The sequence below is a fragment of the Diabrotica virgifera genome, chromosome 10 (assembly GCF_917563875.1).
Source record: "Diabrotica virgifera virgifera chromosome 10, PGI_DIABVI_V3a".
Lineage (NCBI taxonomy): Eukaryota > Metazoa > Arthropoda > Insecta > Coleoptera > Chrysomelidae > Diabrotica > Diabrotica virgifera.
In genome coordinates, this window is record NC_065452.1 from 117,412,810 (window position 1) to 117,434,413 (window position 21,604).

Sequence of the window (21,604 nt, forward strand, 5' to 3'; positions counted from 1 at the left end):
AAAGGTTCGATTGAAATGTCTGAAAATTCGATTGTCTTCGGCATAGCATTAGCGTTTAGGACGGAAGTTAAGAATTCTCCATTTTTGTCTACATGGACTAATGCATGAGGTAATCTAACTTTTTCTATTTCTTGAGCTGATAATATGGCATCTGTATTTGATAAGTTGCATTTTAGTCTGCATATTTGTTCAGTCCGTCTGTCAATGGTAATTATGTTTCTTCCTTTTATTCGTTTTCTCTCTGGCCTTTCAAGATTTTTGTCTTGATCTCGGTCTTTTACCATAGTGTATTTTTCATTCATAGGATTTTGGTATTTTAAATTGGATTCTTGTTTATAATTTGATTTAAATTTAATTTCATGTTCGTTTTGTCTTGTTTGTGTGGGTAGTGTCGGTGATTTGTCTTTAGGAGGTGTGTTTGTCTCGTGTCCTACTTTGTGAAGGATGAGAGTTTTAAAATTTGTATGCAACTGTCGGGATTTGAGATCTATTACGCATTCATAATGATCTAGAAAGTCTAGGCCTATTATGCCATCGAAATCAATGTCCAAATTGAAAATAAAGACTTTGTGAGGATTATCGTTAGTGAAGGGAGTAAGGACAGATTCTGTTATTAACAAATTTTGATCGGTTATACTTGGATAGTAACGTTTTCAGGAAATCTATTACGATAATTGCGTGCTGTGTTTTCTTTGAAAACAGTGATTCCGGCATCTGTGTCGATTAAAAGTTTAAAAGTGTTGGTAGCATCGTTAATGTAATATAAATTTTTGGAACTCATGGTATTAAATGGGGTTACAGGAACTTCTGTTCGGGAAAATTGAGATCCGGGTGAAAATTGTCCAAGTTGAGTGCTTGGATTTGTTCTTGGATATTCGTAATATCTGTTGAATGGTTCGTATGGTTGGGAGGATGATTTTGATTCTGAAGTGAAAGAAAATCTTGATAATTTTCTGTGTCGAGTGTGTTATTGGTTTCGTAAAAGTTATCAGTTTGTTGATTATTTTCTGTATAATAATCTGTTTCATAGTTTTCATAGTTATCGGTATTATAATAATTATCTGTATAGTAATCGCCTGCATAGTAGTTAGTCATCATTTCATCAAGGTATTCGTTTAAACCATGTGCCCTTTGAAAATTTGGGTTTCTTTGAATAACAGATGGACGATTTTGATTTTGATTTTGAGATGAAAAGGAAGGTCTCTGTTGGTTGAAATTGTTGGAAGAATATTGATTCCTATTAGGGTTTTGATTGTTTTGATAGTTGTTAGGTCCATTATTATATTGGTTTTGGTAACCGTGTGGCCTAGAAAAAGTTTGGTTTGGCTGTACGAAACGTGAAGAGCGGCATTCCGTATTTACGTGGCCCATGCGTCCACAATTCGTGCATTTTGTAAATTGAGACGAGGGTCTTCTCATTGGTTGAGAGGGTTTAGGAATATTTGATTTAGAATTACATTTTTGTTCTTCAAAATATGACAATTGAAGTTCGCGTCGAATACGATTGCTTGCTTCAATGAGGTCTTTTGGATTACTAGCCCTAATAATTTGTCCTAGACGAGGTTCTAGACCGGTCAAAAGTGTGTTTAGGGCCATGGTGTCGATTAAGTCAGATTGGGCGCTTTTTGTTCTGCAGATAAATCTGCTATTTGGATTGAGGCGTGCATTTTTTCATTAAAAACTTGTTGTAAGCGGTTAAAGAAAGTTAGAGGAGATTCGTTAGATAGTTGTCTTAGTCTTTGTAAGTCTTATATTAAGGAGGTCAGGTCTCTACTGTCTCCGAAATGTAGATTTAGTAATTGTTTTATTTCTTTATAGGAAAGTGGTTTTCTAGAATTAATAAGCTGTGCAGCTTTACCTTTGAGTTTATTTTTTATGTGAATCGTTAAAAGAACGCGCTGATCGCCTGTAGCCATCTTAATAGCACAGTCGCACGCATCTAAAAATGTAGAAAGAGAAATCGGATCGCCTTCAAATTCTGAGATAATGGAAAAAATTTCCGAAAGCTTATATGGTTCGATTTCTTGTTGAGTTTGGAAACGTGTCTCGGGCATTTCGCGGGATATTTTTAAACGAAAATGAAAAATAGAAGTATGGAGAAATATAAAATGTCTGTATGTGAGGGAGATAAAAAAATGTGTTAGTATATAAAGGGCAAAAATGTATCAATAAAAATAAAAAATGTTATATAGAGACAAAAAAATGTATCAATATAAAAATATCAAATAATATATCAATAAAAAAGTATCAAATATATCACATAAAAATATTTCAAGAGAAAATATACCAAAACTATAGCAAGTAAAAAATATGTCAATAAAATATCAGTATAAAATAGTATAAAGAAAATGTCAATATTAATATTTTCAAATATTAGATAATCAACTTGTATTTTATTTTTTTCTATGTATCTTGATTAATAATTGCCTTGCAGTATAGTCAATTTCGTAAATTATTATAACAAAATTATTAACGAGATGATTCAAAATACACTTACATAAAGAAGAGCATCAGGACGCCTTGTTCTCTCTGCTCAGCTACCAGGAGCTTCACTAGGTGTTCCTTCCGTAGATCACAGGAGTGAGGTTGTTCGGAGATTCTTTCTTCTTTAAGGGTCGTCTTGTTTTTTCTGATCGGCTACCAGGGGCTTCACTAGGTGTTCCTTTCGTAGTTCACAGGAGTGAGGACTTCCGTAGATTCTTTGTTCCGCTAAGGGATGAGAATCCGCCGCTGCCAGTGAGTATGCACGTGTTCTAGTAACGTTAAACGGATCCTACTGACTGCGCCAATTGTTAGATCGGTAATCACGTATTTGACTTTTTAAAAAAAGAACTTTATTTGTTACACAATAATATTTCACAATAGTACAAAATTAAATTAATTTAAAATGACTACAATAACTGGACTGGTCGAAGTTGCAGCTAAGAGTGGTCCCGGCATCTGAAAATGGTAATTTATAGGTTTGGTATGAAGTGCTGAATCGCTGTTCCCATGAATATTGGCCAACGGTTCGTACAAAGTTCTTCTGCTGCTTGCTCAGCGGTTTCTGTGGGAATGGTATGATGAAATATGAAGTCGGCGAACTTAAGCTAGTTCAAGGTTAATATTTTCTCATATAACATATATTTGGATATGATTAAAAATTAAAAACAAATGAATAACTACTAATGTACGAGTATATAGAGTATGTCCCTGTAAGTTGGAACCATATGGAAAACTTTTTTATTATTGATTTTACGAAAAAAAGTTATTCTTCATAAAAAAATTTGCATGGTCAAAAACCTAAGATGCAATTATCTGATATTAAGTTTTATCAATAGAATACGAGAAATGTCAAAAAATATGAATTTATCTCAAGAGTAAAGTACCTTTAGCTGTATATTTCACAAGATTGATTTGACTTCACAAATAATTGTTATTACGAAAGTTTATTTGGACTTAAAAATAATGTTCTAATTTACATTCGTCTAATTGAAAAAAAAATTGAATTTTTTTTTCAAATTACAGATACTCAACATCATTTTTATTTACGATAAATCCGATATTATGTATTAGTTTTACGAAGAACAAGTTATTCTTTATAAAAAGTTTTGTATGGTCTGGAAACTAAGATACAACCATAATTTATCACATTTTATCAATTTTATAAGAGGTTTTTAAAAAAATATAAATTTCGTCCGAGAGTAAAATACCTTTATAATTCACAATAATATGTATTTCAATTTGAAACATGTAATTGTATACTCATACATGTTTTGTAATTCTGAAAAACTTTTTATAATAAAATGGCTAACAAAGCCATTGTTTTAACCCTTTAGAGTGATCGTCTTCGCTAAGTATCATCTCTCACGTTCTTATGCAGTTAATAACGCAGTTTTTAATATTATTCGTAATGTAATCCTTACATTTAAAAAAAAATCCGCTGTTATAGAAATTTAATATATTTTTAAAATTAATATTTATAAAAATTATAAAAACGGATTATATCAAATAAACGTCCTACACGTCCACGTAAAAAGACCTTCGAAAGATATTAGAGAGATATCGCAAAGGCATTTTTATCGCACGTTAATAACGACATACGCTATTTTGACATGTATGCAAGCGCAGAGGAAATATTACGCTAATACCGTATAACTTGTCCCGTTATTTAGGTCGAAATAAGGGACGGTAATAACGTTAACGCTAATTCGAAATTTGGGATGAAACATAAAAATAATTTATAGGATACATATTGTATAAACTAAAAACTGTGAATCATCTTGTTTCCTATGTTTAGAAACACGTTAGGTTCTTATTTTGTCTACAATAGACTACTTTTTGTGGTTAGGATATTAGTTATTCAGATACTTTATATTATTTTATATTGATTTTTTATATTTGTTGTTGGTTAAATCATTAAAATTAAAATACATGTCAACCTCTGCTCAATATCCAAATTCATTTTTTAATAAAAAAACAATTACAGTATTCCTCAACATTAATTTCTCGGTTACATTTTAATCCCAAAAGTCGGTTGTCATAATAAAGTTAGGCCCTGCCCCCAGAACATTTGCGATAACTCTCTTGATGCCTGTGTTGAAATAGACCGTTATTCGTTATTTACGTCTTGACACGATATTAACGTTTGCCTTTGCGATATCTCTCTATTAACGTTCCGCTTCGTGTAGTAGTAGTCACTCCGTTGTTTGTATAATGCATGTCACGCCAGTTTATAAATATTCGCTCAAGAGTAAAGTAATTTTATTTTGCACAATATTGAAAAATTTTGTTATAAAAATTTTATCAGAATTAAAAAATATGTATGAGTATACAATAATTACATCTTTTTAATAATTGAAATATTGTGAACTATAAAAATAATTTACTTTGAACAAAATTCATATTTTTTGATAACACTTGTATAAAATTGATAAAATTTGATAAATTATGGTTGTATGTATCTTAGTTTCTAGACCATACAAAACTTTTTATAAAGAATAACTTTTTTTTCGTAAAACTAATAATATCGAGACAATTGATTTGAGATAATTTGAGAAAGAATTTCAATTTTTTTTTTCAATTAGAAGAATGTAATTACTAGAGACTGGAAAATATGCACTAAAAAATGTCTAAAATATGCATGCAATATGCATTTTAAAACAAGCTGAATATGCACAATTAACATGCAAATATGCATTTATATATGCACTTATTTTTATATGAATAATTTTATGGTTTACGTTAAATACATAAATAAATAAAAAATAATAAAAATAAATAAATAGGTTTGAATTTAAACCAAATTGTATTATTATTTCTTAATATATTTTTTTAACTTCAGGTTTTGTGACAAATAAAACGGCAAAATATTTTATTTTGACCACAAGATAAATAAGAGTACAATAAAATAAATGTACATATTTTTATTGTTACAATATTGATTCATATTTTCTAAACTAATATTATAAAAAGAGTACAATAAAACAAATTTACATATTTTTATTGTTACAATAAATAATCATATATTGATTCATATTTTCTAAACTAATATTATGTCTTCTATCTGTTAATATTTGTTTATAGGCAGAAAAAGATCTCTCAACGTCACAAGATGTAATTGGGGCATATTTAAACTTTGCTATTAGAGACGGATCCATATTAATATTTTCATCGAAGTTTCCAAAATTGATTATATTATTTATTGAACGCAATAAAGTGAAACCCTCATTTTTGTTTAAAACGTCATCAAGTTTATCTTTAATTTTTACTCCAATTTCCCCATTCAGATTTGTTATTTTCTGTTTAACCGAATCAACAATAGACATACTATTGTGAAGACATAAATTTTGAGCCTCTAATTTTGTAATTGAACTTTCAATGATATCGAAATTCGATTTTATATACAACAATTGATTTTTAATAGACTTTTCTTTAAAAATATTTTGACAGTTATCAATAGCGGTACAAGTCGGATCAAAACTTGAAATAACGCTTTTGATGTCGTCGTAGTGTTCAGATAAAAATATAGCACTTTTAAGCCAAGTTCCCCATCTGGTTAATACTGGTTCTGGTGGTAAAGGAATATCGGGAAGCATCTCCCTATATACCTGTACACGTAGTGGTGCTTTCAGAAATACTTTTTTTACATTATTTATTAAGGTGTTTACATTGGGAAATTCAATTCTAACTTTCTCTGCAACTCTGTTTAGGCCGTGCGCCAAACATGTACAGTGAATTAAATTAGGGAAAAAGATTTTAAGATTGGATGCAGCTTTCATCATATATGAGGCGGCATCACTAAGCATTAATAATATTTTTTCAAATGGTACTTGATCAGGTAAAAAAAAATTTGTTAGGGATTCGTTAACAAATCTAGCTATTGTAGCATAGTTTGTTTTTTCCAAACATTTTACACTAATTAAGTATGAGTTTTTAAAATCGCCAGAGTCGTTAAGAACTCCAACAATTAGATTCGCAATTTGTCGACCCTTTATATCCGTTGTTTCGTCGACGGAAATCCAAAGATAATCGGCTTTTAACTGATTTTTAATACTCGTCATCACATCTTTGTAACATGCACTGACATATTTTTTCCGAAGAGTTGAAGAACTTGGTATTTGAGCTGGTTTATCTTTAATCTTGCAATAAGTTTTTAAAAAGTTTTGACACGATTTATGTTCTAACTTGTGCAGAGGGATATTGCAGTTCAAAAAAAAATGGCATAAATCCTTTGCAAAGGTTTCTTGCCCAACTGACGTATTCTGAATCTGCAAACTGTTCTGTAGAATCTGCTGGCGAGGTTTATTATCATTTTTTGATAGCTTAGTTTGGTGAAGTGAAGTTTTTATGTGTTGAACTACTTGGAATTTCTTTTGACATGGAATCTGGAATATAATGATAATGATGTTTTAGATGTTTTCGTAAATAGATACCTACATTAAAATGATCAACCTTTTTAAACCTCCCCCAATTTTTTTTTATTTCTCAAAGTGAAATTGAAATCGTCAAACAATAAAGTACAGTCAGTGTACCGTAGTATACAGGGTGGGCCACTCTCAACACCTCGCTCTGTATAAGCCAAACCGTTGCGAACTTTAAAAAACAGTTTTTGAAGAAATGGGACGGTTTGTCATTTTAGAATAGACAGACACATAGATGTGCAAAGAAGTTTGATAAGTTTAAAAATCTATTGAAGTGGAGAACTTACCTTTTTATCACAAATGGTGCAAAACATACTTTCACTGTCGATAACTTTTAGATGATTGTTACTTCCAATCCAACTTCTGAGAAGACTTGATTTTTCCCTTGCTACTTTAGGCATTTTCACAATAATAATAAAATGATTTTTTTACACAGTATAGTCAATAACTTGCAATCACAAAAGTTGAATAATCGGCGATTGATTTAAGACTAACCATTCATAAAATAAAATAATCTATCCTACCCTTAAAACAGTGTTGCCAACTCGACCAATATAGTATTTGCCAAACCTCACAAGAATGATGGAATGATCAGTTCAACAGTAGGTATTCCATTATCAACTAATAAAAAATCCCTATAGCAAGCATAACCCAGTACAGATAAATTATTTGTTTTAAAAAATGCTGAAACATGATCCTGTAGTTAATAGTAATCTCATGGTCCACAGACATAAGTACTAATATAAACATTATTGAAGGCGAAGGGATTTGCTGATGTAGGTGTGTATGTGTGAATGGTTAAACATTTTTTGTTAGGAATCAGATTTGACTCACTGATATCAGTTTCAAGTTCCTGTGAGAGAGTTCCTAAGTTGTTTTAGTAATTGTAAGGCCAACATAAAAATTTGTTCTGAATTAGAAGATTTTCGATTTTTACTAAATAATTTTTATATTATTTAATATGCTAGAAAATATGCTATATGCTAAACAAGAAATAAATAAGCTAAACAACACAAAAATATGCCAAATCTAGCATAAAATAAGCTAAATTGGCAACGCTGCCTTAAAATTTCGTTTTGGTTGGTTTTCCCAGAATAATTCATAGTTGGCCGACACCAGCAGAAAGTACAGGTAATATTTGTAATGTTATTCAAAATATAATCGGTATTTACTTAGGTAATTTGTAAATTCTGAGAAGTCTATAAATCTTAAATATCCGGATAATGATACCTGCAGCTATAAATAACGCCCATTATGTTTATGGGTACAACAACAAAGGAGCTTAACAGCAAAATATTTACTTTCACATTTTATTTTAATGGATGTTGATGTTACTAATATATACCTTATTTTTAAATGGGGTAGAGTAAATTCCCATCAAAATATGCATTTATATGCTCTTAAATCTCCAAATATGCAAGGCATATGCATTTATGAAAAACATGAGAAATATGCAGCATATATATGCATATGCATTTTGCATATAATCCAGTCTTTAGTAATTACATATTAGAACATTATTTTTAAGTCCAAACAAATTTTCGTAATAACAATTTTCAATCTTGTAAAATATGTAAAGATATTTTACTCTTGAGAGAAATTTATATTTTTTGACATCCCTCATATATTATTGATAAAACTTTTGCATCTTAGGTTTTAGATCATGCAGAACTTTTTATGAAGAATAAATTTTTTTCGTAAAATCAATAATAAAAAAGTTTTCCATATGGTTCCAACTTACAGGGACATACTGTATATCCTCGTACATTAGTAGTTATTCATTTGTTTTTAATTTTTAATCATATCCAAATATATATTATTCATTTTAATTTTTAAAATATAACTAAATTTTATGATATAATAATAAATTCACTTAAGTCAATACTTGATTAGTTTTACTTACATGACTGAAACAGTATAGACTTTTACTCAATAATATTCAAAAATATCGCTTACAAATCATACATCAGTACAGTTAATTTCTGGACCGAAATAGAATATAATAATATGTAACTATATAATATTCTGCATATAAAACCTACTCGAATTCAGTCGCCCTCATGACTGAATTATTACAATAGTCTCTAGCTTTTGTAAATTCGCCTCCGGGAAGGCTACGGAAAACATTAACATAGGTTTCTTCCAGCCATTCTCGAAAAATTCTACTCGTATGCGCCGGGCAATTGTCATGTTGGAAAATGAAGTCGTTGATGGGGAATCTCTGGATCACCGATGGCAACATTGTGTTTTCAAGAATATGTTTGTAATGTAATCCTGTTCATTTTTCTTCTATATGGTATCAAACTTGTACATCCCCATATTTATGTTGACCGAGAATCCTCCACTATTTCTTCAATGATGCGTATATTGTTCATCATACCTATAATTTCTCAGCCTATAAACTCTTACTCGACCATTGCTATATAACTGAAATACTTTTTCATCGAAAAATGCAACCCTAGACCAAAATTTGTCTTCACGGTTTATAAATTCATTGCAAAATGCAACGCGTCTTCTCTTGTGATCCTCAGTCAAAAAAGGTTTCCTTGGAGCTGCACAATTTATCAGTCCACTTGCTTTAATTCTTCTACGTGCAGTGCAAATAGGTACTGCCCGGAAACGCTGTCTCTTTTTGAGCTGTGGCAAAAGGAGATTCTCTCAAATAATCTACTAACATCTCATCCTGTTGATCTGCGGAGATCTTCTGCCCTCTTGAACCGCCCAACCGCGCTATAAAGTGAAAGTCATCCCAACTTTGTTTGATTTTCCATTAAACATACGGCTCACATTCAAATCTGCAGCAACTTGCCTTAGTGACCAATCTTCTTCGAGTTTGGCAATTGCTTTTGTTTTTTTCGCATCATTCAAATGCATTCTGACCATTTTATAGAAGTTTGATATCGTTTTATTTTATTTTTCAACACTCACAAAATTTTTGACAAGCACTGACTTTTCGAAATTTTTTGATTTTGACATTTATCAAATCAATACGACACTGCAATTTTACAGTATTACAATATAAAAATTAAGGTGTAAACAATTCAGTGATAGTAACTGTACCTATTTACAGTCAAAATTCTTTTTAGGTATTAACATAAAGGACAGGAAGCAGTGTTGTGATCTGGGTACAAATTTTGCTAGTTCTGGAAATGACTGTGGAAACTTCAAACCGGAGTGGGCAGGTCCTCGATTAAGGAGCGAAAAGGCTTGTTTGGGTACTGTAGATATGTGTTGTAAGAAACAAATAAGGTGAGTCGTAAGCAGAATATTTCTATTTAGACAAAGTGAAAACGGCGCGGCGGCTTCGTTGGAAAAAATATTATCATGAGATTTTTTTTCATAATCACATTCGTGAGATACCCCCAGAATAAGATTCAAGAAGTCGCTTACGCGGAAAGTGGTCCTAATTTGTTTAAACAATTTTTTTAAATAAAGTGCAAAAATCAATATTTTCGGACCGGACATTTTTTTTAGGATTTCTTGGACCATTCTGAATAAAAAAAGTTTCTTGTAAAATTTGTCTCTAAAGTTAATCGTTTTCGAGTTATAAGCAATTTAATTATCAAGGCCCAAAAGCACCAGTAAAAATATTATTTTTGAGGTTACCAAGTGCCTAAATTAAAGTTCGAACCTTCTTGAATTCGTTCCTATGAGTATTTTGGGCTTATTTTATTTTAAACTATTATTTTTTAAGTGTTAATGCAGGCTCGGGCTGTCGCGCATCTGGACTATATTACTTATCTATTAATCAGCCCTGTGATGAATTACCGAAGTTATTTTTGACGTTTGCGTTAAAGTTATGATAACTATGACATATAACTATCTCCATAACTTTAAAACGTAAATTCCGTGTTATGGATCATCCCCCGTTTTGAGATGAGTTATTTCTTAGACGTTATACAAGGAAGAAAATATTAAGTTGTCTAAAAAGAGAACCTGATACCTATAAAAGAGAAGTTGGTATACCTACCTAATGGCTGCATCTAAACATTCCGTATATGTATTTGGAACCTAGGAGTTTTCTATTGGTTCGTTGCAGCACGCGGTCATATTTTAACCAATAGGCGGCGAGGTTCCAAACGCATATACGGAATGTTATTCGGTTCCAAATTCATATACGGAATGTTAAATATTCGTATTACACCGTTAATACACCGAAAAAGATAAGTTTTTATTAGAGTCTTTTAAAAGGAGATTGATTTTAAAATACTTGTTACTGTTTAATGAAACAAAAATAAAACAACTATAGTATTTGGAATGTTATTTGGTGCGAAATTAATATACGGTATGTTAAATATTCGTAGAACAAAAAGACGATTTTTATTAAAGGCAGTTAAAATGAGACTGGTTTTTAATAGTATATTATGCAACGAGCATTTAATGATGGTCATTATGAAGCTCGTATTCTATACGAAACGAGCCGCATAGTGGCGAGTTTCGTATAGAATACGAGCTTCATATTGATAATTAAATGCAAGTTATATACACGATTTTTTCTATGATCGTTCACAAAAAAAATATATTCAAATTTATTAATTTTGTAACGCAAACCAATTAAGTAGTTTGTCAGTCTGTTTGTCAGTGACAGTTTGTTTACATATTGAGAACTATCAAAGCGTATATCGTGGGCGTACTCGGAAAATCCACTAACTCACAAAAGTAAAGTTTTGAGAAAAACGCATTTAAACATTATTACACCTTATGGATTACCTCTTAAAAATCGGTTATACTTTTGGTACCGAGATATGATTTTGAAGGATGTTAACCAAAGGTGTTGTGCACATAAATGTAAATAAAAATATTTGGAAAAACATTATTTTGTTTATGAAAACTTAGACAAAGATGGAGTTAGTTGATTTTCTTTGTCATTGAATGTGCCCATTTAAGCACGGTGGATGACGAATTTGGAGATATAGGGTTTTTCCTGTTAACATATTGCTGTTTGTGGATTTAATGGTAGTAAAATAGTTCAAATGGAGTTAGTTGATTTTCCCAGTACGCCCACGATATATTTGACTCGCCATTGGTTACTGCGTGTGTGCCACCTTTATCGCGATTCTATTGGTTAAAAAATTGTATCTTATTGAAAATCTGTATCATAATGAAGTTCATTATGACACAGGTAGTGACATCATAATTGATTTTTATTTATTTAGCGTATGGCTTAAGTATATCACAGAATATAGTTAGATTTATGCATTATACAATGCATCACAAACAGATGTCCAATTTTTTTATATATTCGATTGACCCTTCGGTTGCCATTACAAAGTCTATAGGGTCGCCTGTGTATGCTCTGCGTGGGCAGTCCTGAACAATGTGACTGATCGTCTGTCTTGCAGCGCCGCAGTCACAAGAAGGCGAGGGGAGTTTACCCCATCTGTGGAGGGAGTCGGCGCATCTTCCACAGTTTGTTCGAATTCGATTAAGGGCTGCCCAAATCTTACGGGGACGTTCAAATTCGCCAGGTTTCCCTATGATGTCCGGTAGACTATGGTAATGCGGATCTGTCCTACTTTCCCAATCTTCTCTCCATCGGGTATTTAAGTCAAAGTTGGATTGCTGCAGCGCTTGAGCAGATTGTAGAGGGGGTAACCTGGATCGGAGACGGTTTCCAAGAATATCGGGGATGTCGTTGTGGACTAGAAGCTGGCGACTGTCCATTATTTTGTTATATTCTTTAACCAATGCATGTTCGCGGCGTAGGTTGGGTGGTGCTATATTACTAAGGGTAGGTAGCCACATTGTAGGGGTGGGCTTAATTGTGCCTGTTATCATACGCATAGTACGGTTTAGTTGGGTGTCGACCAGGTGGGTATGCCTGCTATTTAGCCACACTGGAGCACAGTATTCTGCCACCGGATATATCAGGCCAAGAGCAGAGGATCTTAATGTTGATGCTGTGGACCCCCATGTAGTGCTGCAGAGTTTCTGTATTATATTGTTGCGTGTTTTCAATTTTGCTGCTGTTTTCGTCAGGTGTTCTCTGAATGTGAGCGTTCTGTCTAGAGTAACCCCAAGGTATTTCGGGTATTTATTGTGTTTTAACAGCTTGTTATTAAAATACACTCGCAATTCTCTGTTTGCCAACTTGTTGTTTAGATGAAAAGCTGATACTTCAGTTTTTGTAGTACTTGGCTGTAGTCTCCATTTCTTAAGGTATTCGCTGAGGATGGATAAGTCATTCGTGAGAGTGATTTCTGTAGTTTCTAAAGATTGGTGGCTTGTTGCAAGGGTCCAGTCGTCAGCATATCCAAACTTCCGAGATTCGGTTTCAGGCATGTCAGCAATATAGAGGCTGAAAAGTAAAGGGGCAAGGACAGAACCCTGTGGAAGACCATTGTTAAGTTTCATCTGTCTACTCGTCTCCTTTCCCATTATAACCTGGAAGGCTCTGTTGGTCAGCATGTTGTCAATGAGGTTAATTATCTTTCTGCAGGGGATAATGCGGGCCAGTTTATATATTAATCCCTGTCTCCAAACAGTATCATATGCTGCTGTTAGATCTATAAATACTGTTGCTGTCTTTTGTTTCTTTTGAAAACTAGCTTCTATAAAAGTTGTTAATGACAGCACTTGGTCCGTACAGCTTCGATGAGGGCGGAAGCCAGCTTGTTCAATGGGGACATTTTCTAGTATCCTGTGACTAATTCTGTTGAGGAGAAGCTTTTCTAATAGTTTATATACCATGCTGAGTAGAGCTATGGGGCGGTAGTTTTCTGGCTTATCGTTTGATTTGCCCGGTTTCGGAATTGCAATTATCTTTGTTCGCTTAAGTGAGAAAGGAATGTTACCTGACTGAAGTATATCATTAAAGAACATTGCAAGCCACTGTTTCGTGTATGCACCACTGTGTATCAAGAACTCTGGATGGATACCATCAAACCCAGGTGCTTTACCTGATTTCATTTCTTTCAGCGCATGTGTGATTTCAGAAATAAGTATTCTTGCTGAATATTCGGAGTTCGTTCTGTTCATTTGTTTTAATGCCCTTAAGTCTCTTTTCACGTTGGTAGTATGTGTTCGATCTCGTGGAGCTCTGGATAGAGATACTATATGGGAGGCAACCTTGTTAGGAGACATTTTAGACTCTCTGGATTCCAGCTGGTTAGCTCCTCCAATTTTCCGCAACAAGGACCATGCCTGCCGGCTTGATTTTTTGAAGTCAAGGTTTTCGACAGTCTTTATCCATTTTTGGCGTCTAGCTGTATCGATGTTGTGTAAAAGCTCATCGGCTATTTCTCGGTCACCACTTTCGAGAAACTTCGTGTATAAGTCTTCACATGTTTCAGTCCATCCAGGCACATATTCTTTGCGATACCCCCTAGGGATGGTTTTCTTGGCAGTGCTTATTACTGCGCCCACAAACCTCTCATAATGTTTGCTGGTTGGAGGGACCCAGCTCAAGGTCCGGTCTAGTTGTTCAGAGAATTTCTTCCAGTTTGCTTTTCTAAGATTCCACCTGGGTCGAGGATATGATCTAATTATTGGAATTGATATTCCGATGGTGATAAGCACCGGACGATGTTGAGTATGTGGGAAGTCTGCAAGGACACTTCTCGCAGTTGTTAGTGGTCTGTCATTGGTATCTTTTGAGACAAAACATAGGTCTGGGTTATATTCTTTTCTCCATGCAGCTGATTTAAATGTTCCTCTGTCTTTGGCATCAAAAACTAGGTATGTGTTTTGCTCTTCGGACCATTCTACTAGTGCCTCCCCATTTTCATCATTCGTGGTGTACTTCCACATTTCGTGGTGGCTGTTGAAGTCGCCGATGTATATAGTAGGATGTGGATGAGTCTTTAGCACTTCTGGGTTCCATGTAGTGGCTGGAGGTTTGTATATGTTAACTACGGTAATATCTCCAATCTTGGTGACTACTTCATGTATATTATTTTCATTGGAAGCAGAAAGTAGGAAACCATTTTCTATATTGCAGCGAATGTAGGTTGCGACGCCGTAATGTTTATCATAGGTGGCTCCCAGTAAATCGTAGCCAGGTATCTTTCCCCTTAAATCAAGCTGGACTTTGTCTTCAGTATGGGTCTCTTGTATGGCAACCAGGTCAATGTCGTTATCGTGTAGGATTTTTTGCAACACTTGGCATTTTGCCTGGCTTATGCCCTCGATGTTAAGGTGACAGACTCGGATACACGGTCCGAGATCTCTAGTCAGTTGGTTCTGAGAAGAACCTTTATTTGTTCCCATCGTATGTTTACGTATAGATAAGATTTCTGTTTGTGATCTGTGATCATAATTGATATATTATAGTATGAGAATAGAAAAATTATTGTTACTGTATTATTAAAGATCCATAGGGAAAAAGGTTTTCTTGTAGTTGGCTGTATACCATATTATACAAAAAACGAATAAAGTCCTTTATAAAAGGTCTATATTAAAAATCCCTAAAAAGGGCTACATCACAGAACTAGTTTTCGATTAGTTGACCAATCGTCATCAGTGCTTTCCTAAAATGAATATAACCTTATAAAATGGTGCAAAGGTTTTAAAATTTTGATTACGGTTAAAAAAAGTTGTACGTAATACTCACGTGATCTTACACCCTAACCACCAATATATTTGTAATTATGTAATATATGTAAATAAAATTTGTAATATTATATTTTCGTAGTTAGCATGGTAAGGTGACGTGAGTATAACCTACAACTTTTTTTAAAAGTAGTCAAAATTTTAAAACCTTTGCATCATTTTATCAGGTTATATTCATTTTAGGAAAGCACTGATGATGATTGGTCAACCAATCGAAAACTAGTTCTGTGATGTAGCCCTTTTTAGGGATTTTAAATATAGACTTTTTATAAAGGACTTTATTCGTTTTTTATATTATATGGTATACAGCCAACTACAGGAAAACCTTTTTTCTTGTGGATCTTTAATAATACATTAACAATAATTTTTCTATTCTCATACTATAATATATTATCAATTATGATGTCACGACCTGTATCATAATGAACTTCATTATGATACATATTTTCATTAGGATACAGATTTTTAACCAATAGAATCGCGATACGATATTCGCGATAAAGGTAGCACACGCGCAATAACCAATGGCGAATCAAATACATACTAATTGACAGTTCTCAATATGTAAACAAACTGTCAGACTGACAAACTACTTAATTTGTTTGCGTTACAAAATTAATAAATTTGAATATATTTTTTGTGAATGATCATAGAAAAAATCGTGTATACAACTTGCATATAATTATCATTATGAAGCTCGTACTCTATACGAAACTCGTCACTAAACGGTTCGTTTTGTATCCCTTATACTCGCTTCATAATGACCATCATTAAATGCTCGTTGCATAATATACTATTAAAAACCTGTCTCATTTTAATAGGCTTTAATAAAAATCTTCTTTTTGTTCTACGAATATTTAACATACCGTATATGAATTATGCACCAAATAACATTCCAAATACTATAATTGTTTTATTTTTATTTAATAATACAGTAACAAGTATTTTAAAATTAATCTCCTTTTAACAGACTCTAATGAAAACTTATCTTTTTCGGTGTACGAATATTTAACATTTCGTATATGAATTTGGTACCGAATAACATTTCGTATATGCGTTTGGAACCTCGCCGCCTATTGGTTAAAATATGACCGCGTGCTGCAACGAACCAATAGAAAACTCCTAGGTTCCAAATACATATACGGAATGTTTAGATGCCTAGCGGCTAGGCTACCGATGACCGAACAGCTGTTCGTTGTTCGGTGTGGTTCGGTGGCAGTTCGGTGGTGAATCCTAAAAGTAGATACAGTGGAACCCCGATAAGTCGGCCCCCGATAACCCGCAAGTCCGGTTAACTCGGATCGATTCTCATCAGACAAACATTTCAACAATAAAAATGTATGTAATATACCTAATATTTGAGAGATAATGTGGATTTGTGTAATTTGAACTATACCTACGATAGTAAAAATGACTCGTGGCACACGGCGGCAGATCGAAGTTCATTGTCTCGGATTATCGGAAACAGCAGGCACCTGTATTCCTTTATTTATTTCAAACTTTCTTAGCATTGTTCAAAAAAGACTAAAAAACTATTTATAAAATTCTTTTTTGTCTCCACTGTTCTTAAATAACATAACATTGTTCCGATTGTGACCGTATTGTGTGTAGTACAGTCGTATTTTTCACTTCCGTTCTGTAATCGTGCTTCAGATAGGTTTGTGTTTGCGTGTTTTTTGTCTACGCATGAGTTTTTTACCAAGAAATAAACAATACTCTATACAACTATACGTAATTTAGATGTGTACTGTGCATATATATTTCATGTTATTTCAATTATAACTGAGTTTATCTGTAAGTATACCGTCTTTTATTAATTTTTACCATATTCTTCGGCCAACCCGGATTTTCGATAACCCGGATCGGCCGCGGTCCCGATTAATCCGAGTTATCGAGGTTTCACTGTACATAGAAAGAACAGTACTTAAAACCCTTGGATGTTTATAAATAAAAATTTCAAATTGTATCTCTACATTTAATTTTTGTGTTAATTTTTAAAATTGCATTACCCTTCTATTTTTAAATTATTAGCTTTCTTTTTCATTTTTACTATTGTTTTAATTTTATTACCTACGTGTTTTTATTTGATATCTTAGATCTATGTTTTTGATAATTTTGTGCTGCTTTATAGTTGATATTAAATTTGATTTATTAAATTAATAAAATGCCGCACAAGATCCTGGGACAACCTGAAGCAGCGTTCTACGTTAAATATTCACTTGATTTCTATTTAAAAACAATTCAAAACATAAACTTAACCTTACAATCCTTAACATAACTACGAAGTTATCTCATAACTTGATGTTTAACGTCGCGTTATAAAGTGACAATAATTGATATATCAGATAACTCAAGAACTGTTAAGAAATAACGCAAGTAGTTAAGTTAAATATGATACATCATACCAATTCGAGGATTATAACTTAACAACAGGATAACTTTAAGTCTTAAGTTATACTTAACGCGAGTGATTCATCACAGGACTGATTATGTAGTTCTGGCGTTCTCAGCGCTTTTTATAGTTAAATATACATACATACGTTTTTGGTAACCATGTTTTTTAGTTTTAACAAATCAATATGATTTTTTGATGTTTATTATAATTTTTGAAGGTATAAATAACAATTAAAAAATTAATAAAGCGTTCGAAATTTTACAAATGTGTAGCAAAATTAATTTTTTTAGTTTTTATCATTTAGATCTAAAAATTTTTAAGATTAAAATTAAATTTAGTAATTTTTACCCTAAAATTTACCCTTTTAAAACCCTAAAGTTGTTAAAGTTTTCGCTTAAGGTTTCACCATGTTCCCAGAGATTATCTACTAACATCGGCGATAAGCCTTCTCAATTTCAATACCTTAGAACAGCGGTTCTCAATCTGTGGTACATGTACCACTGGTGGTACATGTACCACATATCATTATTTAAGGTGGTACACAAAACGCAAAAACAGCCAAAGTCAGCACCACTATTATAGTTAATTACATCGCCTAGCTAGATAGGTATTTCAGGTGGTACCAAAAATAATAACAAGTATTTGGTGGTACATGACTCAAAAACATTGAGAACCGCTGCCTTAGAATGTAGATTGAATTATAATTACAACCATTGTTTGGTTCTGGGGTAAGTTAGCAAGTATATGAGTTCACTGATGATGGACCGATAGGTCCGGAAACGTTTGTTAGGAACACATTTTTTACAACCCATTGGGATTTTTTAGGATTTTATTATATTAGGTATACCTATTACATAGAAGTTGTTTTACTTCGATGTTAGAGTTTAATCAATAATTATTTACTACATTGGAACGACGGAACGACCCAGATACTAATCACAACAAAAATCCAGGTCTGGATTAACAAAAAAATATAAAGGAAGAATGACCTTGAAACAACACCCTGTATATTGAAATTTTCAAAATCCGTTTGAACATTGAAAAAGAGCACAAAAAACTAAGTTTAATGGTTCGCTTCCATTTTTTGCGAAGACAATTTATTGATTTCTCTCAATATTTTGAAATGATCTCTAAATTTTAAGTACTCTGAGAACTGTAAAAAAATACATTGCTTGTTGTGTAAATTAATTAAATTAAATTTTTTGCCGCCCTGTACAAATAATTATGTCAATGTTTATATTACAGAATAGATAATTGTAATGGCCTTTTACATGAGCTAGCATACGGCCCCCATTCTCGTTAAAAAACTATTGATTACTTCATCACGACCAGATTAACAAAATCACCAGTATGATAATACAAAAACTCTTAATTTAAAAATAAAAAACGACTTGTTTAAAGTAAAAAAAATCTTGAAAATAAACATATTCTTTGGCCATAATTAAAACTTAATTATTAAGACAAAAAAATTTAATTATCTTATCCCTAACAGACAAGTTACAGAATACTGTTCAAATTTTATTTTTGTGTTTCCGTACACAAAAATCTAATCTTTGTTTTTTTTTATTATATCTGAGTATTATTATTTTTTTGTTAATTGTAAGGGTATGGGCCATTCCACGAACATACGCCTGTTTTGGATTACTTCGACAACGAATATTTTACTGTGCAACATAAGAAGTACTAAAGTAAATGGCGCTAATAATTATTTCAATAAACAACAATGTAATTTTCAATTTACTTTCGTTTTTCTTATTTTGCACAGTAAAATATTCGTTGTCGAAGTAATCCAAAACAGGCGTATGTTCGTGGAATAGGGATTATTATAATTTTTCCAAAGCAATAAAAATTATAATAGTCGAAAGCTTACTTAAAAAAGTTATTTAATTTAGATAAAAATAATACAATATTTATGATGTTTTTATTTATTTTTTATTAATTTAGAGAAAAAGACTGTCAAATGGGAACAATTGATGCAGTTAATGGAGTTTCTTGTTCAGCCACTGATGGTGTCAGAAAGGTAGGTGCTTTATAATATTATTAACAAGTCTCATATACATACATTTTATCTTTATTTTGTGTGTACAAATTAGAACTTCAAAATATTAAATCTAAAAAATGGACGACTTTGCCAGATATTACAGAAAGTCGACAAGACATTCAGGGGAATCGACTATATAAAAAGGAATAGTTGTAAACTGAGTAAAACTATTACAGCGGACAATAATCGAAAGATAATAACTTTGGGAAAAACGAAAAATTTTCCAAGTGGAAAGTACCAATATTGCTAAAAAGAAGACTCAGAAAGATGACTAGGAAAATGTATAATACCGGTGATTATGTCGCAGGGGTCACTAATTACATTTCCTGTGGGTCCGTTTCGAAAACCTATGACACTTCCGGGGTCCGGAGTTAACACTACTTGTCTGGTTGTTCAAATTCGGTAAACAAATCAGAAGGATGCAGTGCGAAATTTTTAGGCAGAAATTGTTTTTAACAGTTTTTTAATAAATCCAAAACATCACCTTTTTTGCTCCCAAAAATATGTTTTTAGCATTTTTGGGTCATCTTAAACAAAAAACATTTTCTGTCATTTTTCTCAAAACTTGATAGATTTCAAGTTTTAAGCGAGTTATAAAATGAAAAATGCGAAAATAAGCATTTTTTCAGAATAAGCATGAAAATTCAAGTGTACATTATTATTTTTGCGGTTGTCAAGTGATTAAATTGAAGTTTAAACATTCAATTTCAAGATTCTGATGAGTTATCGGGGTTTATTTCAATTTCGAATGTTTGTTTTTATTGGCGTATTTAATTAGCACATTGGTAACAATTAATTGAATAAATAAATAAATCATTAAGAAAAAAATATGTTAATAATAAATTATAAAATTTTAATAAATGTGAAGTATTTGCTGGGCATTTTTTGCATAATTACTATAATATGTATAATTAGTCCGACAGAGACGCACCATAAATTGCGATGGCGGCGACTTAAAAGTCGAGTGGACTCGCATAATTAACAATTAAAAAACAACGGTCTACTCGTTAGAATATTGAAATTGAATTTATAAACTTCAATTTAGGCACTTGGCAACCTGAAAACTAATAATTTACATATGAGTTTTCAAACCTCAGAAATGCGTAGGTATTTTCACATTTTTTAGATTTTAAATCGCTTATAACTCGAAAACCATCCACTTTTGAAAAAAATGACACGAGACCTTTTTTTTAAATACAATTTTCGGGGCTTAAAGGTAATTTTGAATTTGTATAAAAAGATTGTTTTGCCCGGCATCCCGGGCCCCTTCTGATTGTTTAAGGGGACATTTTTGAACAGGAATCCACAAAAAAAAACGAATCAGAAAATGTTTCATTCTTTATAAAATTAAATCATCAGTGAGAAAAATGACATATTTTATAATATACAATCTGTCTGAAGTTTGGAGTGACTTTGGTGCAACTGATTCTCATTGGGGAGTTGAGATATTCATCTGTTAGCTGAGATCTGTACCGATTTTTAATAAAGTTCATTCTTGATAAAGCTGCTTCGCACACATAAGTTGAGTCAAACATAATATACAATTTCATGGCCAAACATTTTCAAAATTGCCAAACGCCATATACTGAATTTAATGACGGTCCGCACAAAAGTAGCTCACGGTCCGGATGCGGACCGCAGTCCGCCAATTGGTGACCCCTGAGTAGGGTACCGAGATATTTATTAACTTTAATCCCAAAATCAAGAAACAGTGCC

General features: G+C 32.5%; 1 protein-coding gene across 1 annotated transcript in view; it reads left to right on the forward strand.

Moving 5' to 3' along the window:
* The window catches only part of LOC114334447 (fibulin-1), a 161,250-nt gene that overhangs the window by 38,172 nt on the left and 101,474 nt on the right, over positions 1-21,604 (forward strand). The window contains exons 2-3 of the mRNA XM_028284488.2: positions 9,989-10,151; positions 19,792-19,867. Coding sequence (XP_028140289.1) covers positions 9,989-10,151; positions 19,792-19,867 — 239 coding nt within the window. The remainder of the gene's footprint in view (positions 1-9,988; positions 10,152-19,791; positions 19,868-21,604) is intronic.